Source organism: Malus domestica, chromosome 07 (assembly GCF_042453785.1).
Source record: "Malus domestica chromosome 07, GDT2T_hap1".
Taxonomy (NCBI): domain Eukaryota; kingdom Viridiplantae; phylum Streptophyta; class Magnoliopsida; order Rosales; family Rosaceae; genus Malus; species Malus domestica.
Genome location: NC_091667.1, coordinates 31,846,997 through 31,866,970, shown reverse-complemented (window position 1 = coordinate 31,866,970; position 19,974 = coordinate 31,846,997). Strand labels below are relative to the sequence as shown.

Here is a 19,974-nt window from a genome sequence, read left to right as displayed (position 1 = left end):
AGTCTATATGCAAACATTATTGTATTCTAAACTTTTGTTTTCGTGGACTAAAGGAGCTTGACTTGGGTTTAGGTATTTCAGTATCATTCGTTCAGCAACACAAACACAACCATTGCCATTTTTTCATGCATATATCTTCTCTATACAAACTTTTTGTTAGACTGAGTGTAGCTCATATTGAAGTCACCGTTTATTGTAGGGATATTGATATCATGGACAAGAACCACTAGGACTTCGAGTTGACTGAAGCAGTGACGAAGTTAGGAATTGTCGGAAGAAGCCCGCAATTTATAAGGTTAAAAGGTTTTCCAAAAAAAAAAAATGTAGCCATCCAAATTCTTTTAGATATTAGACAATATTAATGTCATTCAAAATTTATCAACACAAACAAGTTATAATTGTTGTCGGCGAAGTTTTATACTATGAGAACATCGCATATGTAGACTCCTTATCAATAAAAGTAAAAACATCTCTCTCATTGCAAACAACTCAGCTATCACTCAATCATTAATCTCCTGTTTTGTTACGCAGTGGAATTTTTATTCATAGCAAAAAATGCTTTCTCCACAGGGTGAGACGCCCTATTTTTGAAGTGTGGCTGCCACCACTGTAAATCCTTCACTGTATTATTTATTTTTTGCGTGAATTAATTTCAATGTGTTTTTATTAATGCTTTTGAATAAACAAATTTTCTGTAACAGTTAGCCTCCTCTGCTTCTTGCTGTGACCTTCTAGCTATTGTCAACTTCAGAACACGAGCGGAGCAACAATGTGTAGTGAAGATGTAGATAATACAAGTTCAAATCTTGTCAATATTTTTTATTTTCATAAGCAATTTGTGGAGTTTTAGTTGTTTTGTAGCTAAAAGCAAATATATCAAAGATTTCATAGTAAGTACCGTTACTACCGTGACATCAAATTAAAAGCCAAACTATTAATCGCTCGTTTGTCGCCTCAATACCTTTGAATATACCACATGTGTGAGATGCTTACATTTAACAAGAAATATTTCCTGTCACCCCACTCATTTTTCGTGTGAATAGGAAGATCGGGATTTATTTCCGACTTACAAAGAAGTTGTTGGGTAGGCAAGGGCAGATTCAACAGAGTACTTTGACCCAGTCCCCTCATGCAAAGCTGCTAAACCATCCTTTCTTAGCATTTTCTTGGGTCAAAACCAAACCAAAGTATGCAGATTCGTTTCACACTGAAACTTCATATGTCCATACCTGGAAGAATATTTTTATATTTTGAAGTCAATTTTGCCGGCAAGAAAATTATTTTCGTTAAATTTCCCGGAAGAAGATGTGAAAACACATAAAGCATAATTTTCTGTCCTCGTTGACTTCGTATCGATCAGACCAGTTTTTTCTGTGATTCAATTTATTGATCAATCGAGTATTTCTGTTCTTACATTACTCTAGGACTTAGCTGCTCGATCGATTAATGGCTGCTTCTTCTTCTTCTTCTGGCCTTGGTTGGAAATACGATGTGTTCATCAATTTCAGAGGGGAAGACACTCGCAGGGGCTTCGTCAGCCATCTCTACAAAGCCCTGCGTCAGAAACCAATCAACGCCTTCATTGATGCCGAAGACCTCAGAAAAGGCGACCGCCTTTCCAAGCTCCTGTCAGCCATTCGAGAGTCAAGGATTTCGATTGTAGTTTTCTCTCAAAACTATGCTTCTTCCACTTGGTGCTTGAAAGAACTCGTGCAAATCCTGGAATGCGAGGATACCAATAAACAGATTGTACTCCCCATTTTCTATGAAGTTGATCCGTCTGATGTTCGTAAACTAAAGGGAAGTTTCGCGAAAGCTTTTGATCAGCACGACCATGATTCTAACGCTGAAATAGAAGAGGTTCGGAGCTGGAGATCCGCTCTTACAACTGCCACCAGTTCATCCGGCTGGGATTCGCGAAACTATGGGTAAATTCTAATTTTTTTTAGTTTCCTTTTAATTTTTGGGATTTTTGTAACGTTTAGGGGTAACAAGCAAAAAGGCCCGCGCGATGCGTCGGGTTTACAACTCTACTTACACATAATTACAACAATGTTTTCAATTCTACTACTACATATACAACCATACTCACAATCCTATTTACACATATACTAATCAACATTTAAAACTATGTTAAATGGGGAGAATTTTACCTCAGTACAAAACTTAATAAAATTAAACAAAACCCCATGTCATTGGTTCTTCATATTGACCCCTGCTCTTATAAACTGGGTTGAATGTTGCACATGGACCGTCAATTTCCACCGCAAAGAAGGGATTCTCCTTCGTAACCACCATTGGTGTTCTCTTCCTGTTTTCCTCTGCCCAGACATTGGAAAATCCAATTTTGAAGCCATTTTCTCACACTAAATAGTAAAAAAAATAAATTTAAAAATTAGCGAAAAACAAAGAAAAGCATCTAAAACTTATATCGGAGGCAAAAAAATAAGTAAAACCCAGTTGAGAACTCACCATGAAAAACCAAACTTTGTTTAATCCCAAACAACTAAATCATTTTGTAATGCGTACATAGGCTATTTATGTATCCATCCTATAAGTTCAATGCTATTTCTTCCTAGGGGAAATTCCATATAACAATGTAAAAGCCACATTCTGCAGTTTAAGATAATTTAACGTCCATATCCTAAATTATTATGATATGTGTAGCTACTAACAGTGTTCCATGATCACTCAAATATGCATTTTTCTATGATCACCAGAATTGTAATATTTATATCTTAGAATACTTATTGAGGAGATGTTGGAATTAATAGGATGATGCATTGGGTTTAAGTTTCTTGCTGAGGGTTTAAGTTTCTTGTTGAGGTTTTATCAGAGATTTGTAAATCAAAATTAAATTCCAATCCAAACTCAAATTCAAAAGAATCAGAGCATACAAATTTATTAACCCAAAAAGTTAATGAAACCAAACCTATTTCAATTCCGATATAATCCAGAACACCAAATTCGCTTACCTTCGGTCAAGCGGGTTTTGGAAAACGTTGCGGAGACCGGTGGTGCAGGAAGATTGGCACGTTTGTTGTGGCGCCCTTCGTCGGATTTGGGTGAACTGGTGGAGAAGCAAGCGGTGGTTTGGGTGAACTGATGGAGAAGCAACAGAAACCAACAGAGAAGAAGGGAAAGAGAGCAAACGAAACCAAAACTGTTAAAATGCATGAAATAAACATGTTGGAACAATTGTATTGGAACAATTGTATTGGATGACTAGTGAAGTTAGGCTAGTCAACTTTCTTTGTGTAAGTTAGGCAAGTTAGGCAAGTTAGGCTTATGTCCTCTTTCTTTCCCTATATATAAGTTTCATCTTGTAATTGTTAGTATCAATCAATACACATTGAAAATCAATATGGTATCAGAGCTGTGATCTGGGAAAACCACAAAACACAAGCTCTAAGGCAGTCATGAGGTCAACCATTCCAGGCATGGCTTCTCATTCAAAATGGGAAAATCCCAACCACCCACTCTATCTCCACCACTCGGACCAACCTGGTGCAATCCTCGTACCACAACCATTGGTGGAAGACAACTACAGCACATGGGTTCAATCCATGAGTATGGCCTTAACGGTCAAGAACAAACTTGGTTTTGTTGATGGGACAATCAACAAACCAAGTGAGGACAATTCTGAGGAGTTGCAACAATGGAATCGCTGCAACAACTTGGTCAAGACATGGCTACTAGGCTCCATGTCAAAGGAGATTTCAAGGAGTGTCATCAACTACAAGGATGCTCGACAAATGTGGACCGATCTGCAGGAGAGGTTCTCACATGTGAATATAGTTCAGCTGTTCCATGTTAAGAACGAGATCCATGATTGCGTCTAAAGCAATATGAGTGTAAGTTCTTACTGCACTAAACTTAAAAGTTTATGGGATGAACGTGATACTTTGTGTTCCATTCCAGCATGCAGTTGTGGAACAAAGAATGAGATGAACTCATATGTTGAAACTCAGAAAACCATGAAGTTCCTTATGGGATTGAACGAATCGTATGCTACGGTTCGAAGCAATACCCTTCTTCTTGAACCACAGCCTACGGTGAACAAGGCATATGCGTTGGTCCTTCGACATGAACGCCAGGCAGAGGTTTCCAATGGGAAGAGTACACAACCAGAGGCTGTTGTCTTTGGAGTGAAGAATTTGTCGCAAGAACCTACACCGGAAGACAAAGAGATGCGATGTGGAAAGTGCAATAGAACAAATCACATCACCAAAAACTGTCGTGCACATCTCAAGTGCACTTTTTGTGGATGGAAAGGTCACACCTTCGATTTCTGTCGAAAACGAAAAGCAGCCACAGAAACGGAAAGCAGTCGTCCTTTTTCTTCAAAAGGGAATCAAGTTTCACAAAGTAACAAGCAAGAGATGTTGCCCAATTTCCCGTTCTCTCAGGAGGATTGCAAGCAAATCCTTCAAATGTTGAACAAGAACAAATCATCATTTGCCAATCAAGTCGGTAATCCTTCTAGTCATGAAGAACTTTCAACCCTAGTCTCTTTACACACTCACGAGCTGTTGAAAATCATACAGTTGAACTGCCAAATGGTTCCGTTGCCAAAGTCACTCACATTGGACAAGTTGTTTTCTCTCATAATCTTATCCTTGACAATGTCCTATGTGTGCCATTCTTTAAATTAAATTTAATATCCATCAGTAAACTAGCCTATGATTCCTTATATGTCACAATTTTCTTCACCCAATTTTGTGTCATTCAGAACCTTCGCTCGGGGAAGATGATTGGGATGGGAACTGAAAGGGATGGACTCTACTACCTCGACTCATCAAGGAAAAGAACATGCAACAATATTCAAACCATCGCACCAAAGCTTTGGCACCAACGCCTAGGACACCCATCTCATAAAGCCACTTCGTTATTACCTTTCTTTAACAATAAAGCTTGTGATTTGGAAAAATGTTCAATTTGCCCATTGGCCAAACAAACACGATCACCCTTTCCTTTGAGCTCTATTTCTACCAAATCATGTTTTGAATTATTGCATATTGATATTTAGGGTGGTTATCAAGTTGCTTCTATTTCAGGTGCCAAGTATTTCCTTACCATCGTAGATGACTACACTAGAAGCACTTGGGTTCATTTGATGAAACATAAATCTGACACAAAAGACATTTTAGTCAAATTCATTCAAATGATTGAGACTCAATTCAATACCAGAGTTCAAATCATACGAAGTGACAATGGCCCTGAGTTTAAACTTGAGCAATTTTATGCTCTCAAAGGCATCATACATCAATCTAGTTGAGTCAACACACCACAACAAAATGGTGTTGCCGAACGTAAACACCGGCACTTGCTCAATGTTGCTCGGGCTTTGCTCTTTCAAGCTTGTCTGCCAAAATGTTTTTGGGGAGATGCAATCCTAACCTCAGCCTACCTCATCAATAGAACACCCACTCCACTTCTCCAAGGTAAAACACCATACGAAAAACTGTTTCACAAAGCACCTAACTATTCTCATTTGAAGGTTTTCGGTAGCTTGTGTTTTGCTTCTACACATGCCCAAAGGCCCTCTAAATTTGACCCTCGTGCAATCCAATGCATTTTTCTTGGGTATCCTTATGGTCAAAAGGGTTATAAATTGTTTGATATAAAACACAATAAGACTTTTGTTTCTAGGGATGTCGTATTTTTTGAAGATCATTTTCCATTCCAACATTGTAACACTTCCGTTGCCCCGTCTCCATCAAACACTACACCTATCCCGTTTGACTCGACCTCTCCCATTGAGTCGCATTCAAGCCTTGCACCAGCAGACATAAACACCACATCTCCCACACTTGCCGACATCACACCACCCTCATCTCCTTTACCCTCTACAACTCCACCACCAGATACCTTATCAACACCTTCACCTACCCTACACTCTTCCCCACCTCCAACCACTCCATCACCAGATCCAACCCCTGCACTCCGTCCTAGCACTCGACCAACCAAAACTTCCATATTTTTGCAAGACTTTCATGTTGAGGTGGCCCTCCCATCCCGTGTTGCACCCACATCTTCCACAAGCATGGTTCAGTCCTCAGGTACATCTCACTCCCTATCTCGTTATTTATCCTATGACCATGTATCCCCCCTCACAAAACCTTTCTCACCACCCTCACCATTATCAAAGAACCCACCAGTTTTTCGCAGGCTGTTCAGGATCCAAAATGGCGTGACGCCATGCAAAAAGAGATTGATGCCCTCCATGACAATCGCACTTGGACTCTTGTGCCCTTACCACCTCACAAACATCCCATAGGCTGCAAATGGATCTATAAGGTGAAGCTTAAACTTGACGGCAGTGTTGAACGCTACAAAGCCCGTCTCGTTGCTAAAGGCTATAGTCAAATTGAAGGGCTTGATTATCGGGAAACATTTGCTCCAGTTGCCAAGCTCACCACCGTCCATGTCCTCCTCAGTATTGCCTTCATCTGTGGTTGGCATCTTCACCAACTTGATGTAAACAACGCATTTTTGCATGGTGACTTATACGATGAGGTTTATATACCTCCTGGGTTCGGACGAAAGGGGGAGACACAACTATGCAAATTACACAAATCCATTTATGGTTTAAAACAGGCCTCAAGACAGTGGTTTATTAAGCTGTCTAGTGCTCTCAAGACTGCTGGTTTTCATCAATCAAGGCAGTTTCATGGCATTACTTGTGTATGTTGATGACGTAATACTTGCAGGTAACAATTTGAGAGAAATTGAAGAGACTAAACTCTTCATTTCCCAACATTTTAAGCTAAAGGATTTGGGAAAAATCAAATATTTTTTGGGGATAGAAGTTGCAAGATCTAAACAAGGGATTGCCTTGTGCCAACGCAAATATGCGTTGGAGATACTAGAAGATGTTGGGTTCCTTGGTGCGAAGCCCTCACGATTGCCCATGGAACCAAACTTGTCCCTTACATAAACTGAAGGGACGCTCCTACATGATCCTTCTTCATATAGGAGACTCGTAGGGAGGCTAATTTACTTAACCATCATGAGGCCTGACCTGACTTACGTGGTTAATATGTTAAGCCAATTCATGGACAAGCCGCGACAACCACACCTTGATGCAGTGTATAAGGTTCTCAGATACATCAAACAATCTCCTGGCCAGGGAATTCTTTTGCCTTCTACAGGTTCACTACAATTACAAGCTTTTTGTGATGCTGATTGGGCTCGGTGTAAAGACACTAGAAGGTCAATAACCGGTTATTGTATCTTCCTTGGGCAAGCACCGATATCTTGGAAAACAAAGAAGCAAAGCACAGTATCTCGTTCTAGTGCAGAGGCAGAATATCGTTCTATGGCTATCACCTGTTGTGAAGTTATATGGCTAAGAAACCTTTTGAAGGACTTACGAGTGAATCATGCACAACCAGTCACATTGTTTTGTGATAATCAAGATGCCATGCACATTGCTTCGAACCCAGTGTTTCATGAACGAACGAAGCATATAGAGATCGACTGTCACTTAGTACGTGAGAAGATTCAGATGGGAATGGTGCAAACAGCTTACATACGAACCTCGAATCAACCTGCAGATTTGTTCACCAAACCACTAAGCTCGGCGCAATTTGAGGTCTTACTTAGCAAGTTGGGTATCATTGACATCCACACTCCAACTTGAGGGGGAGTGTTAAAATGCATGAAATAAACATGTTGGAACAATTGTATTGGATGACTAGTGAAGTTAGGCTAGTCAACTTTCTTTGTGTAAGTTAGGCAAGTTAGGCAAGTTAGGCTTATGTCATCTTTCTTTCCCTATATATAAGTTTCATCTTGTAATTGTTAGTATCAATCAATACACATTGAAAATCAATAAAAACCACATAACACAAAACAAACGAAGTCAAATTAGAGGAAAAGAAGTGAAAAGCAACCGAAGGAAAAACAGCGAAAAGAACGGGAAGATGCCATAAGACTCTGTGATGGCCGACAGCTGGAGAGGAAAGGCAAAAACGCAAGAGGTGTAGACTGCAGAGGAAGGAAGCGGTGGAAGAGAGAAATCTCGCTAGCACGCCACGTGTGCAACATGGTTTTTCGTCTTTTTACTGTAGCCTCATGAAATATAGGAAGGAAAAGATCAGTTGAGGAGGGGTATTTGCGTCTTTACACTGCTCTTATGAACAGCATTTTTGGGCGTAGGACTTTAGTATATACCAGCCTCTCCGCATGCGCGTTTTTTTAATTACGAGCGCTGCGCGCCCCTAAAAATTATATGTTCGGTGAGAGGGCTGTCAAAAGTTCCAAAACATCGAGATGATACTAATAAGAAATTAGATGAAGACCACCAAGAGCATTCGTATTTATACTCCCTCCATAAAGCTCGGTAATTCGCAATGTTAAAAGGAACATGGCATTTTTACCATTCATTCTTACTGCACGCATGTATACTTTCAATGTTTTGTGTGTAGCTATTGTATAATTATGCTTCATTTTTTGCTATAGTATAGGGAATAGGGTTTAGTCATTGAATATTGTATATCATCAACATCATCACGTGCAGCAAAATGCAAAAATACTTTCTTTCTTTTTTTTTATTAGCGCCCCTATCTATCTAATCTGACAAAATAGGAAGAAAAAAAGAAAAAACTATATAAAAGAATGCAGAAAAGTCAAAAACTGCTTGACAAAAGGCGATCTTTACTCATCTAACTTATCACAAATTTGTGCAGTATTTGATTCTCAAGTATTTTTAGGCTCTCACCTATACATAACTTTCTCCATCCCCATGTAGTTTGTACTTAATTTAATTCCTAACTACATTTGATATATGGTTTAGCAATAATAAAATTGGAATTTATATGCTTGCAATGCCTAGTTTCTCAACATATATACTTGGCCCTTTCTAATCCTAACCGCGGTCGCGTTTTGAAGTCCTATAATTTTAAAGTAAGTTCAGTTATAGTGCTTAAGTTCAAATACAAAGCAAGATGTGAAAAACAAAATCTCCACAAACTCATTAATCTCTAAAATATCAAAACGTCCCAAAGCAATATAACAACCAATCATGTTCCCATACCCATGCCTTCTATGTCCAACTTTTTTTTCTATGAACAGAGATTGTCCTTAGGCCTCTCAATTTGAAAGCCAAATCTGCATATTTTTGTGTACCTACAGACAAAAATCAACATAATAGAAGTTAAAAGGTGACTTGATGACACACCCCGACCAAGATCGAGACATGCTAACCGTCACGTGAGGGTGACGTAGCCATATGCACAGTGCGGAAGCAAGATTAATATAGAGAAATACAATTGAATAGAAACCAAATCCTGATAGTACTAGACAAGACTAAGATGCAAGAGTGGAAATTAAGTGTGAATACACAATCAGAGCTTAACTAGCCTAAGTGCAGTCAAGCATAAAAGTACTAAATAACAACACCCAAAGGTGATTCTACATAAGTGATGGTCTGTCAGAACCTCCGCTGAAAACTCGTAAGCCACCAACAACGCTACCTAAAACCTAGAGGGGCGCAAAACAAAACGCGTGAGTGGGCAAAAAACAAAACTTTTCAAAATCATTTCATTTCTCAAAAGTATAACCCCTCTCTGTAAAACCTGTATAATTTCCCAGCAAATAGCATATACATATACTCGTAATCTCAACATATCCAGCAATATCAAAATCCAAAGTCAAAACGTGAATATACCATGCCAATCATCTCAAATAACAAGGTAAGTACCCCAAGGAGTGATAACATGTGAGAATATCAAATCAACTGAATTCTATCTCATAAATCATGTCTGCACACGAGTCGAACCCACCTATAGTGGTCTATACGACATGACTGGGTGTAAAACAAATATGCTCTAATGCTACAATCACGTGAAGACTGTGCGAATGATTGCAGGTCACCAACGAGTCGAACCCACTGAAAGTGGTCTATACAACAGGATTGTGCACCTAACTTGGATCCAAGATGAGCGTGTGCTACGGGAGGTAAACATCACGTGAAAGACTGTGCCCCTAACCATGGGCAGGAGCACTAACACCCGGGTGCAGGTTAATGAGCTCTCAACACATCTCAACAATCATCATTTTTCCACACCTTAAACTCAACACATAAACTTACTTGAAACTTACCTGAGCGCCCATAGCATCGAATCACAACATATATAATCACATATGCACATTCTTAATATAAATATAATTGGCATGCCATTTCATTTCATAAAACTCATTTTGTCACGCCCTGATCCCGACATACGTCCAAGATCAGCACGTGACGTCATTAAAAACCCGTATATCTCACATATCCCGCCCGAAATATTTACAAAGCATAATTCAATATTCGAATTTCGTTGTAATTTTTGTGTATTTTATGACTGCATCTAACCTCCTCGTTAGACTACCTACGTACCCTCAACAGGGATCAAGTCATTCGTAGTTCACATTTCACTACTATCGAACATTCGTCACATAGACCACTAGGTCTCAACATAATACCACAATTCAATTATGTAGCACCTTAAGGAACATTTAACAAAGCACAATAATAATCTCTACTCATAACGTCATTCATCCTCACATATGCATTCCATTACCATCCAATTATCACATCAATCAATAATGCCAATCACCATATCATCAATAACACATACAATTCATCGGAATGCCGGGTTAGAGCGACACAATTCGACATAAGTCTACATTGCTGAAGCTGTCTTAAATGAATCAAATGATGCAATTTCGGACCCCTCAACGAAATCCATCAGCATCGGGTTCCGGACCTCTCAACGGAACCAAGACACCAAAAAGGATTCCGGACCACTCAACGGAACCAACTAAAATATGATTGCCCATCAAATGTACTAAGTACAACTTGTTTGTACCATACTTGACCAATCCCGAAACTACCGAGCACCGGCCAACGCTATACTGTCAAGGACCCAGAAGAGTTCCCCTCCGACCAGGAGGCCAATCACTACTCGACACGTGTCAGGATTAGAAGCCAATCAGAGCGCATCACGTGTCAACATCAAGAACCAATCATAACATGACACATGTCAATGTGACAAAGCTACAAGTTTTTCTATAAATAGGGGTCATTCCCCCACAATATTGCCTAATGCCATTTTGTGTTAAATCATTCACAAGAACTCACTAAATTGAGAGCTTGATCCTTTGTACTTGTGTAAGCCCTTCACTACTAATAAGAACTCCTCTACTCCGTGGACGTAGCCAATCTGGGTGAACCACGTACATCCTGTGTTTGCTTCTCTGTCTCTATTTATTTACGTATTTATCCTCACTAGTGACCGAAGCAACCAAGCGAAGGTCACAAAACCTGACACTTTCTGTTGTACCAAAGTCTTCGCTGATTTTGATAATCAACATTTGGCGCCGTCTGTGGGAAACGACACTTATTCCTACTCTCTTCAGCTGTGTCAAGCTGGTTTCTATCATTCGTACACTTTCTTTTGACCAGGCATCCCTCTCCAACATGGGAAGCGAAGGAAGCCACAGCACACAGAATGACACCCCCCTTGCACATAGTGCGAAACAACGAAAGAAGGAAGGAAAACGAGTTCTTCTTCAAGCTAAAGTCGATGAGTTGGAAGCTCAGAACAACAAGATAGCAATGAGGAATGAGGTCCTCCAGGAGCAATATGAGAAGCTCTTCGAGACACTCCACGAAGCTAGGCAAGCTCAGACACGCGAGCTTGTTGCCCCCGTGGAAGTCAACCATCAACTGGGTGCCCTCCAACATGGAGGGTCACATGCATTCGACATAGATATCCCTGATAGGGAACAGATTACCCCTCGACTTGATAATCAACATGAGGCTTCTCTTAACCCAGTTGCTTCAACCCGAACCATGAGAAGTGGAGGGAGACACCTCTTTGCTGAAGGGGCAGAAGGATCGAAAGCTGTCTTTCGCTATTGTCGGGATTTCCTGAAGCAACGTCGAGAGAATTCCATCCATATAAGCTCAAAGATTAATGACCCAAGGATTTCTGAGAGACTCGGTCCCCTGCCACGGCCCAAGCCGGCCACCAATTTGGGGAAGGGGCAACAAGTCCTAGAGAGACATGAGGGTACAGGGGACTCAGAGGTGTTCCGACAGACATACCCTGGAAGCCAGTACAGCGAGTCCAGGGAAAAATCACATGCCCTTGATCAAACCTTCCTAATTCCAAGAGAAGATGGAGATTTACGAAAGAAAGCTCCAGTGGCACATAACTCCGCTCAGGACCCCCTTGTCCTACAACTTCTTGAGGAAGTAAACAAGTTGAAGGCTGAACGTCAGGCTGAAATACCTGACTGGAACCAACCCAGGCCTGGCCCTCTTACAAGGAGGATCCTCAACACCCCCCTTCAAGCAAAGACAAAGCAAAAGCTTGGCTTGCAACTTTATACTGGAAAAGAGGACCCGATTGAGCACCTTAACCTCTTTGAGTCCACCATGGCATACCGGATGCACACCGACGAAGAGCGATGTCTTCTCTTCCCCTCCACCCTCTCTGGCGGAGCTCTAAATTGGTATTGTCGTCTTACACCTGAGACGGTAGACTCATTTGAGGAATTGAGGAAACTATTTGTTTCCCAACACATTTTCCAAACCGATCGCTTGCACTCTGCAGATGACCTGTACACTATCCGCCAGAAGCCAGACGAGTCATTACGTATGTATGCTGGCCGCTTCAGCCATGAATACTCCCGGTGTGCCGAGGCAGACGACAAGACTGCCCTCAAAGCCTTCACGGCAGGCCTACGTGATTGTTTCTTTAAATACATGATCAATGCCAATACTTGGAAGACTTACTCTGAGGTGATGGCGCAGGCTTATAACCATGCCTCCGCCGAGGCAAAGACATATCAGGAGAAACCCCCTACAACCATCCTTTATCAACAAGTGGGAGGTGGAAGCCAGACTCACCTAAATGAGAAGACCTCGACTTTCCAAACAGCAGTGGCACCTCCCCATGCCTTGCATAATGCTTCGCCGAATCAACAGACATATCAATTTCAAGGCAAGAGGAAGGATTTCCATCCTCACCACTCTCATTTCAGTAAAAAGAGTAAGGGACACTATCCCGATAACCAAGGGTATCGCCACAATAACGCTCGCCCCCAGGCAGTCAATGCAGTGGGTCAAACCCGCGTCAAGATACCCCCTACCCCAAGGTATGAGACATACACGCCCTTGAATGCCACATGCGCGGCCATTTACCCCAGCATAGCTCACCTGATACCAAAGCCAAAGCCGAGGCACCCAGATTACACGCCCCCGAATAACGCGGGCATGTTTTGTTGCTACCATGAGCATAACGGCCATGATAGCGAGAAATGTATCATCCTCCGTGATCGTATTGAAGCTTTGGCACGAGAAGGAAAAATTGATCAATTCCTCCTTCACCCTCAAAGGGATAACCGTAACCAACGCCAGGTGAATGTCATATATTCCATAAGCGGCGGCACACCCATATCTGAATCTTCCAATAGGGCCATGAAAAACAGTGAACGAATTCTGAGGCCTGGTCACCAAGTGTTTCACGTGGAAGACATCAGGGGAGGGAAGTATCAAAAGCCTAACTGGGATCCGATATGTTTCTACCCTGAGGAAGAAAGAGGCATCATCTACCCTCATAACGACCCATTGATCGTGGAGGCTCACATAGCCAACTTTGATGTTCGACGAATCCTCGTAGACACAGGGGCTTCGGTCAATATCATGTTTGCCGAAGCTTTCAGGGCACTCAGTGTAGCTGAACACTTGCTCGATCGCTCGATTTCTCCTCTGATAAGCTTCTCCGGTGATATCGTGCAACCCTTAGGGAGCATACATTTACCCTTTACTATTGGTACAGGCCCTTACACGGCTACCATTACCACTAACTTCCTAGTGGTTGACTGCCCAACGGCATACAATGTCATCTTTGGGCGCACAGGCATCAATGATCTCAAGGCTATGGTATCCACGCATATGCTGTTGATGAAATTTCCAACCCCCCATGGCAACGGCTACATCAGAGGAGATCAGCTTAGTGCACGATCATGTTACAACACTTCAGTTAAGCAACAACACTTGCCCGGACCCAAGGAAACCCTGTCTGTACATGACCAAGTCACAAAGACCAGCCTAGATGAAGCGAACTTGGATCTTCCTGATAGCAACAATCAACCCGATGATCCTCGAGATGACTCTTTCACCCAGCAAGCCCAACCTGCTGAAGAGTTGGAGAAGGTACCTATCTCAAGAGATTATCCAGATCACATGGTGAAGATTGGCACCACATTGTCACCACCCCTTCGGTTAGCATTGATATCTTTTTTGAAAGAGAACACTGAAGTCTTCGCCTGGTCATACGAGGACATGCCAGGCATCTCTCCCGATGTCATCTGTCATCGTTTGAGTATTGACCCCAAGATCAAGCCGGTGAGACAGAAGCGAAGATCTTATGACGCTGAACGATACGAGGCAATGAAAGCAGAAGTTGAAAAACTCAAAGGCATAGGCTTTGTCCGCGAAGTCAATTACCCGACATGGGTAGCAAATGTGGTCCTTGTTAGGAAAAATCCGACCAAAGAAAGTCTTTCGCTTCAAAAGGTCTTGTGGAGAATGTGTGTTGACTACACCGACCTAAACAAAGGGTGTCCGAAAGATAGCTTCCCTCTTCCTCTTATTGACAGACTTATAGACTCTACGGCCGGGTGTGAACTCCTGAGCTTCATGGATGCTTACTCAGGATACAACCAAATCCTCATGAACCCTTCGGATCAAGAACACACAGCCTTCACTACCGACAGAGGACTATACTGCTATAAAGTCATGCCTTTCGGCCTAAAGAATGCAGGAGCGACTTATCAGAGACTAGTCAACTCAATGTTCGCCGAGCAGATTGGGAAGAGCATGGAAGTTTACGTTGATGATATGTTAGTCAAGAGCAAACATGCTGACCAACACATCACCAACCTATCTGAAACTTTCACTATTTTGAAGAGGTATCGAATGAGGTTAAACCCCAACAAATGTGCCTTCGGCGTAGGCTCTGGCAAATTCTTAGGTTTCATGATTAGCCAACGAGGCATTGAAGCTAATCCCGAGAAGATCAAAGCAATCCTCGACATGAAGGAACCGGTAACTTCAAAGGACATCCAGAGCCTTACTGGCAAGGTGGCAGCCTTAACCAGGTTCATTTCTAAGGCCACAGACAAATGTGCTCCCTTTTTTAAAGCACTTAAGGGAAGTAGGAAGTACATTACATGGACTGATGAATGTGCCGAGGCATTCAAAAACCTCAAGGAGTACATGAGTAAAGCCCCTCTACTCACCAAGCCCGAGGTAGGAGACATTCTCATTATCTACCTATCGGTATCAGCTTCAGCCGTAAGTTCCGTTCTCATTCGAAAGGATGGGAATATTGAGCGACCTGTCTACTACGCTAGCAAAGCCTTACAAGATGCGGAGACACGGTACTCTAACATTGAGAAATTGGCTCTGGCATTGGTCATGTCTGCTCGAAAACTCCGCCCTTACTTCCAAGCGCACTCCATCATCGTGCTTACCAATTATCCTCTTCGACAGATACTCCAAAGTCCTGACACTTCAGGGCGAATGATCAAATGGGCAATAGCGTTGGGTGAGTTTGACATCTCCTACCAACCAAAGCCAGCTGAGAAGGGCCAAGCAGTGGCAGACTTCATTGCCGACTTCACATATCCGGTTGACATTGCTTCTACACCTGAAACAGTGGCTTCATTACCCCCGGAAGCTCAGAAGATAGAACCAACAACCCCAGCATGGAGTCTGTATGTTGATGGCTCATCCAACCAACAGGGCTGTGGAGCGGGACTAGTCTTGACTACACCCGACAAAGTAGCAATGGAGTATGCTCTTCGTTTCAAATTCAAGGCATCAAATAATGAGGCCGAGTATGAAGCCCTTCTAGCAGGATTACGTTTGGCCAAACACCTCGGGGTTAAACAAATTGATATTTTCAGTGACTCCCAATTAGTGGTCAACCAGGTTACCAACAACTTTGATGCTAAGGACAGCTCCATGGCAGCATATCTTGCGCAAACACAACTTTTACTCAAGCACTTCCACTACCAGATCACCCAAGTTCCTCGAGCGGCAAACAGTCATGCAGACGCCCTGGCTCGCCTCGCCTCAGCTGTGGAAGACAAGATTGGAAGAAAAATTCATGTCGAACTGTTGGCAACACCAAGCACCATGGCCGCAGAAGTATGCAACTTACAACAGGGGGATAGTTGGATCACCCCGATCTATAATTTCCTTGCTCATGGCACCCTCCCAAATGATAAAGTCCAGGCTAAGCAAATTCGATACAAGTCTACCCGCTACCTGATCATCAATGATCAACTCTATAAGCGAGGTTTTAGCCTGCCATACTTAAGGTGTCTTACGCCTGCCGAGGCGGAAATCGTCCTTCGGGAAATACATGAGGGAGTCTGTGGAGATCATGCTGGATCTCGGTCCCTAGCACACAAGACTTTTCGCCAAGGATATTACTGGCCAACACTCCACCAGGATGCCATCAAAGTATCCCGCTCATGTGACAAATGTCAACGATATGCAACTATTCCTCATTCCCCTCCAGAGCCTCTTACTCCTATGATCAGCCCTTGGCCCTTCGCCCAGTGGGGACTTGATTTGATCGGCCCAATGCCGGCAGGGAAGGGCAAAGTCTGTTACGCAGTCGTTGCAGTGGACTACTTCACAAAGTGGGCCGAAGTAGAACCCTTGGCAACCATTACTGAGGCAAAGATAGAAGACTTCGTGTGGAAGAACATCCTTTGTAGATTCGGCATTCCCAATGCGATAGTCACTGACAATGGGCGACAGTTTGACAACAAGAAGTTCAGGTTGTTCTGCTCTAAGTTCAACATCAACTTATGCTTTGCCTCTCCAGCTCATCCCCAGTCTAATGGACAAGTTGAGGCCATCAACAAAATAATCAAGCGCACTTTGAAAACCAGCTTGGACAAAGCTAAAGGCTGTTGGCCAGAATTTGTACCCCAAGTTCTTTGGTCATATCGCACTTCATATCGGACTTCAACAGGAGAAACTCCATTCTCACTTGCCTTTGGCACAGAGGCGGTTGTCCCTGTTGAGCTCGAGCAAGCAACATTCCGAGTCCAGAACTACATTCAAAGTGAAAATGACAAACAACTCACCCTCAACTTGGATTTAGTCGAGGAACACAGAAACCAAGCTCACTTGAGGAATGTCGCCTACAAGCAGCGCATCTCCAACTATTATGACTCTAGGGTCAAGCCTCGTTCTTTCAAAATAGGAGACTGGGTCTTAAAGAAAAGATTACTCTGCGACAGAGTCCCGAGTGAAGGCACACTTAGTCCAAACTGGGATGGACCGTATGAAGTCATTGGCATCAGTCGCCCTGGCTCTTACACACTTAGAAGCTCCGATGGCAAGACCCTTGGCCATCCATGGAACGCTGATCACTTGAAGTACTACTACAAATAGACTCACGATGTACAAGTGTTGAGCTATAGCCGTTCGGCATCCTATGTAATGAAGGCCATTTGGCAATGAATTCAATAAAGAGGTAATTTAGCCAACTCAGCCCTCACTCTTTTACATTCATAGCAAGCGATGCCGGAACCCTTCTCAATCAGAAAGCAATCCGTCTTCCACAGTCACTACAAAACAAGCAAATGAAGACCGTGTCAAGCGCCAAAAAAAAAAAAAAAAAAAAAAAAAAAAAAAAAAAACAGCTTCATCCAAAAAGCTTCACCCGAAAAGCTTCACCTCCAAAGCTTCACCCACAAAGCTTCACCTAAAAAGCTTCACCCACAAAGCTTCACCCAACAAAAACTTCACCCGAAAAGCTTCACTTAAAAAAGCTTCACCTACAAAGCTTCACCTAAAAAATCTTCACCTAGAAAGCTCCCTCTACATACTTTCATCTACAAAGCTTCACCATCAAAGCTTCACCCAGAAAGCTTCATCTACAAAGCTTCACCATCAAAGCTTCACCTCGAAAGCTTCATCTACAAAGCTTCACCATCAAAGCTTCACCCAGAAAGCTTCATCTACAAAGCTTCACCATCAAAGCTTCACCTCGAAAGCTTCATCTACAAAGCTTCACCTACAAAGCTTCAACACAAAACCTTGCTCCAAATAAACAAATTTTGTTCACAAAACCACTTGGGTAAACATAAACATTTTTTGTTTTACACCCACAAGGGCCCAAAATTTTCCTTCTTATTTATTCACTTATATATGTTCCCAAACATATTATAATAGATCCAACAACAAGCCAAAGTCCCAAGTTTCATAATGGACAAAAGTACAAGCAATTCATCAATAATGAAGGTGCTACAAAAATTGGAATCTGCCCCAAAATAGAAATCCAACCCAAGAGACTTTTTCTCTCTCTCCCTCTTCCGCCTCCTTTCATCTATCAAATTTCTGCAACCTCTGCTCTTCTCCAATGGAGCTGAATTTTGGACACCCTATAGTTCTTGAGCATATGAACAACTTTCAAGAAGGAACCATTTCTGTTTGAGCGACGGAAATTAAAGTGTTGAAGTTCCAAACATGACAGTCGGATTCTTGCAGATTTCGAAGCTGCTGTGATGTTTCAAAGATCTGGAAATATTTAACCATTAGTTCATTCTGAATTTTTGATATGTTATGAAAGAGACGATGAGGAACAACTTCAATGAAGAAAGCATGCCGATCTGAACAATAGAAAATGGAGTTTCGAAGCTCACAACAAATCTGACGGGTTGACAGAAAAATAATAACCAGTCATTCATCATACCTGGATTTCTGGAGTTATACTGCTCCGAGGGATCTCAAATTTGGATATGTTGTAGTTCACGAGCTGAGGAACAACTTCAATGAAGAAAGCATACCGATCTGAACAAGAGAAAATGGAGTTTCGAAGCTCACAACAAATCTGACGGGTTGACAGAAAAATAATAACCAGTCATTCATCATACCTGGATTTCTGGAGTTATACTGCTCCGAGGGATCTCAAATTTGGATATGTTGTAGTTCACAAGCTGAGGAACAACTTCGATGAAGAAAGTATGTTGATCTGAACAAGAGAAAATGGAGTTTCGAAGCTCACAACAAGTCTGACGGATTAACAGAACATTGATGAACAGTTACTCATCATACTTGAATTTCTGAAGTTGTACTACTCCGATGGATCTCAAATTTGGATATATTGTAGTTCACAAGATAAGGAAAAACTTTCATGAAGACGACTTTGCAATCTGAGCTATAGAGAAAGGTGTTATCTTGCATCCACTCAGGCTGATTAGTGGAAACGAAAAGCAATTCCACCAAAGAAAAGATGAAAAAGAGAGAAAAGCTACTAATTGCACTTGATCTTGTCTAGTCAATAGCATGCAGCATCAAACACACAAAAGTTGGAAATATTTTTAGATAAAGCATATACGAATGTGTGACATCGAAACAAGAATTCGTTACTTTGACAAATTAGTAACACGCGAGACACCTCATTCGGCAACTCTCTTCGCCTGAAGACTTGGGGGACTCCCACCATATGCTACTGCACCTTGATACTCGGCAGTCTCACAACCACTCAGTGACTTGGATTTTTCAAGTCTCCAACCGAGAAGTTTTCCTCACTCGAGAAATTAAGGGAACACTACCTCAAACTACATGCTTCACTCACAAAGCTTCAACAATACAGGTTTCAACAAAAGCAAAAATTCAAAGAACTTTATGAAGAAGGCTTTGGTGTATTTAACACAATATGTTGAAATGAAGCAAAGCTTATTTATTAATATTTTCGATAAGCCACAAATATGTACATATACATGAGTCAAAATAAACAAACAAAAGGGAGCCTTCACAAAGGTTGCTTAGGGGAAGTCTCAGCAGTCGGTAGAGCCCCAGAAAGAGAAAGCACCGGAGGGTGGTTATCCGGAGCCTCAGTACTTGACAAAACCCCAGAAGGAGGAGGCATTGGAGGTTCATCATTT

At 42.0% G+C, this 19,974-nt stretch overlaps 3 protein-coding genes and 1 long non-coding RNA gene across 4 annotated transcripts; 3 read left to right on the top strand and 1 right to left on the bottom strand.

The window, feature by feature from the left end:
• Window positions 1-1,349: 1,349 nt before the first annotated feature.
• On the top strand, window positions 1,350-19,225 carry LOC139197604 (uncharacterized). Its single transcript, XM_070825405.1, has 2 exons — window positions 1,350-1,928; window positions 9,875-19,225. Exon 2 carries the CDS (start codon window positions 11,468-11,470, stop codon window positions 17,474-17,476), a length of 6,009 nt encoding a protein of 2,002 aa, XP_070681506.1. The 5' UTR covers window positions 1,350-1,928; window positions 9,875-11,467; the 3' UTR covers window positions 17,477-19,225.
• On the top strand, window positions 1,447-1,932 carry LOC139187558 (TMV resistance protein N-like). The gene has a single exon (XM_070825813.1). The coding sequence runs from the start codon at window positions 1,447-1,449 to the stop codon at window positions 1,930-1,932; it is 486 nt and encodes a 161-aa protein (XP_070681914.1).
• LOC139197606 (uncharacterized) lies at window positions 1,993-3,058 on the bottom strand. Its single transcript, XR_011583142.1, has 2 exons — window positions 2,976-3,058; window positions 1,993-2,366 (listed from the first exon to the last, which is right to left on the bottom strand). It is a non-coding gene; the product is annotated as an uncharacterized lncRNA (long non-coding RNA).
• LOC139197827 (uncharacterized) lies at window positions 3,420-3,842 on the top strand. The gene has a single exon (XM_070825812.1). The coding sequence runs from the start codon at window positions 3,420-3,422 to the stop codon at window positions 3,840-3,842; it is 423 nt and encodes a 140-aa protein (XP_070681913.1).
• Window positions 19,226-19,974: the final 749 nt, after the last annotated feature.

Coding starts and splice junctions, on each gene's coding strand:
- LOC139187558 (XM_070825813.1), top strand. CDS start 1,447: ATGGCTGCTTCTTCTTCTTCTTCTGGCCTTGGTTGGAAATACGATGTG.
- LOC139197604 (XM_070825405.1), top strand. CDS start 11,468: ATGGGAAGCGAAGGAAGCCACAGCACACAGAATGACACCCCCCTTGCA.
- LOC139197827 (XM_070825812.1), top strand. CDS start 3,420: ATGAGGTCAACCATTCCAGGCATGGCTTCTCATTCAAAATGGGAAAAT.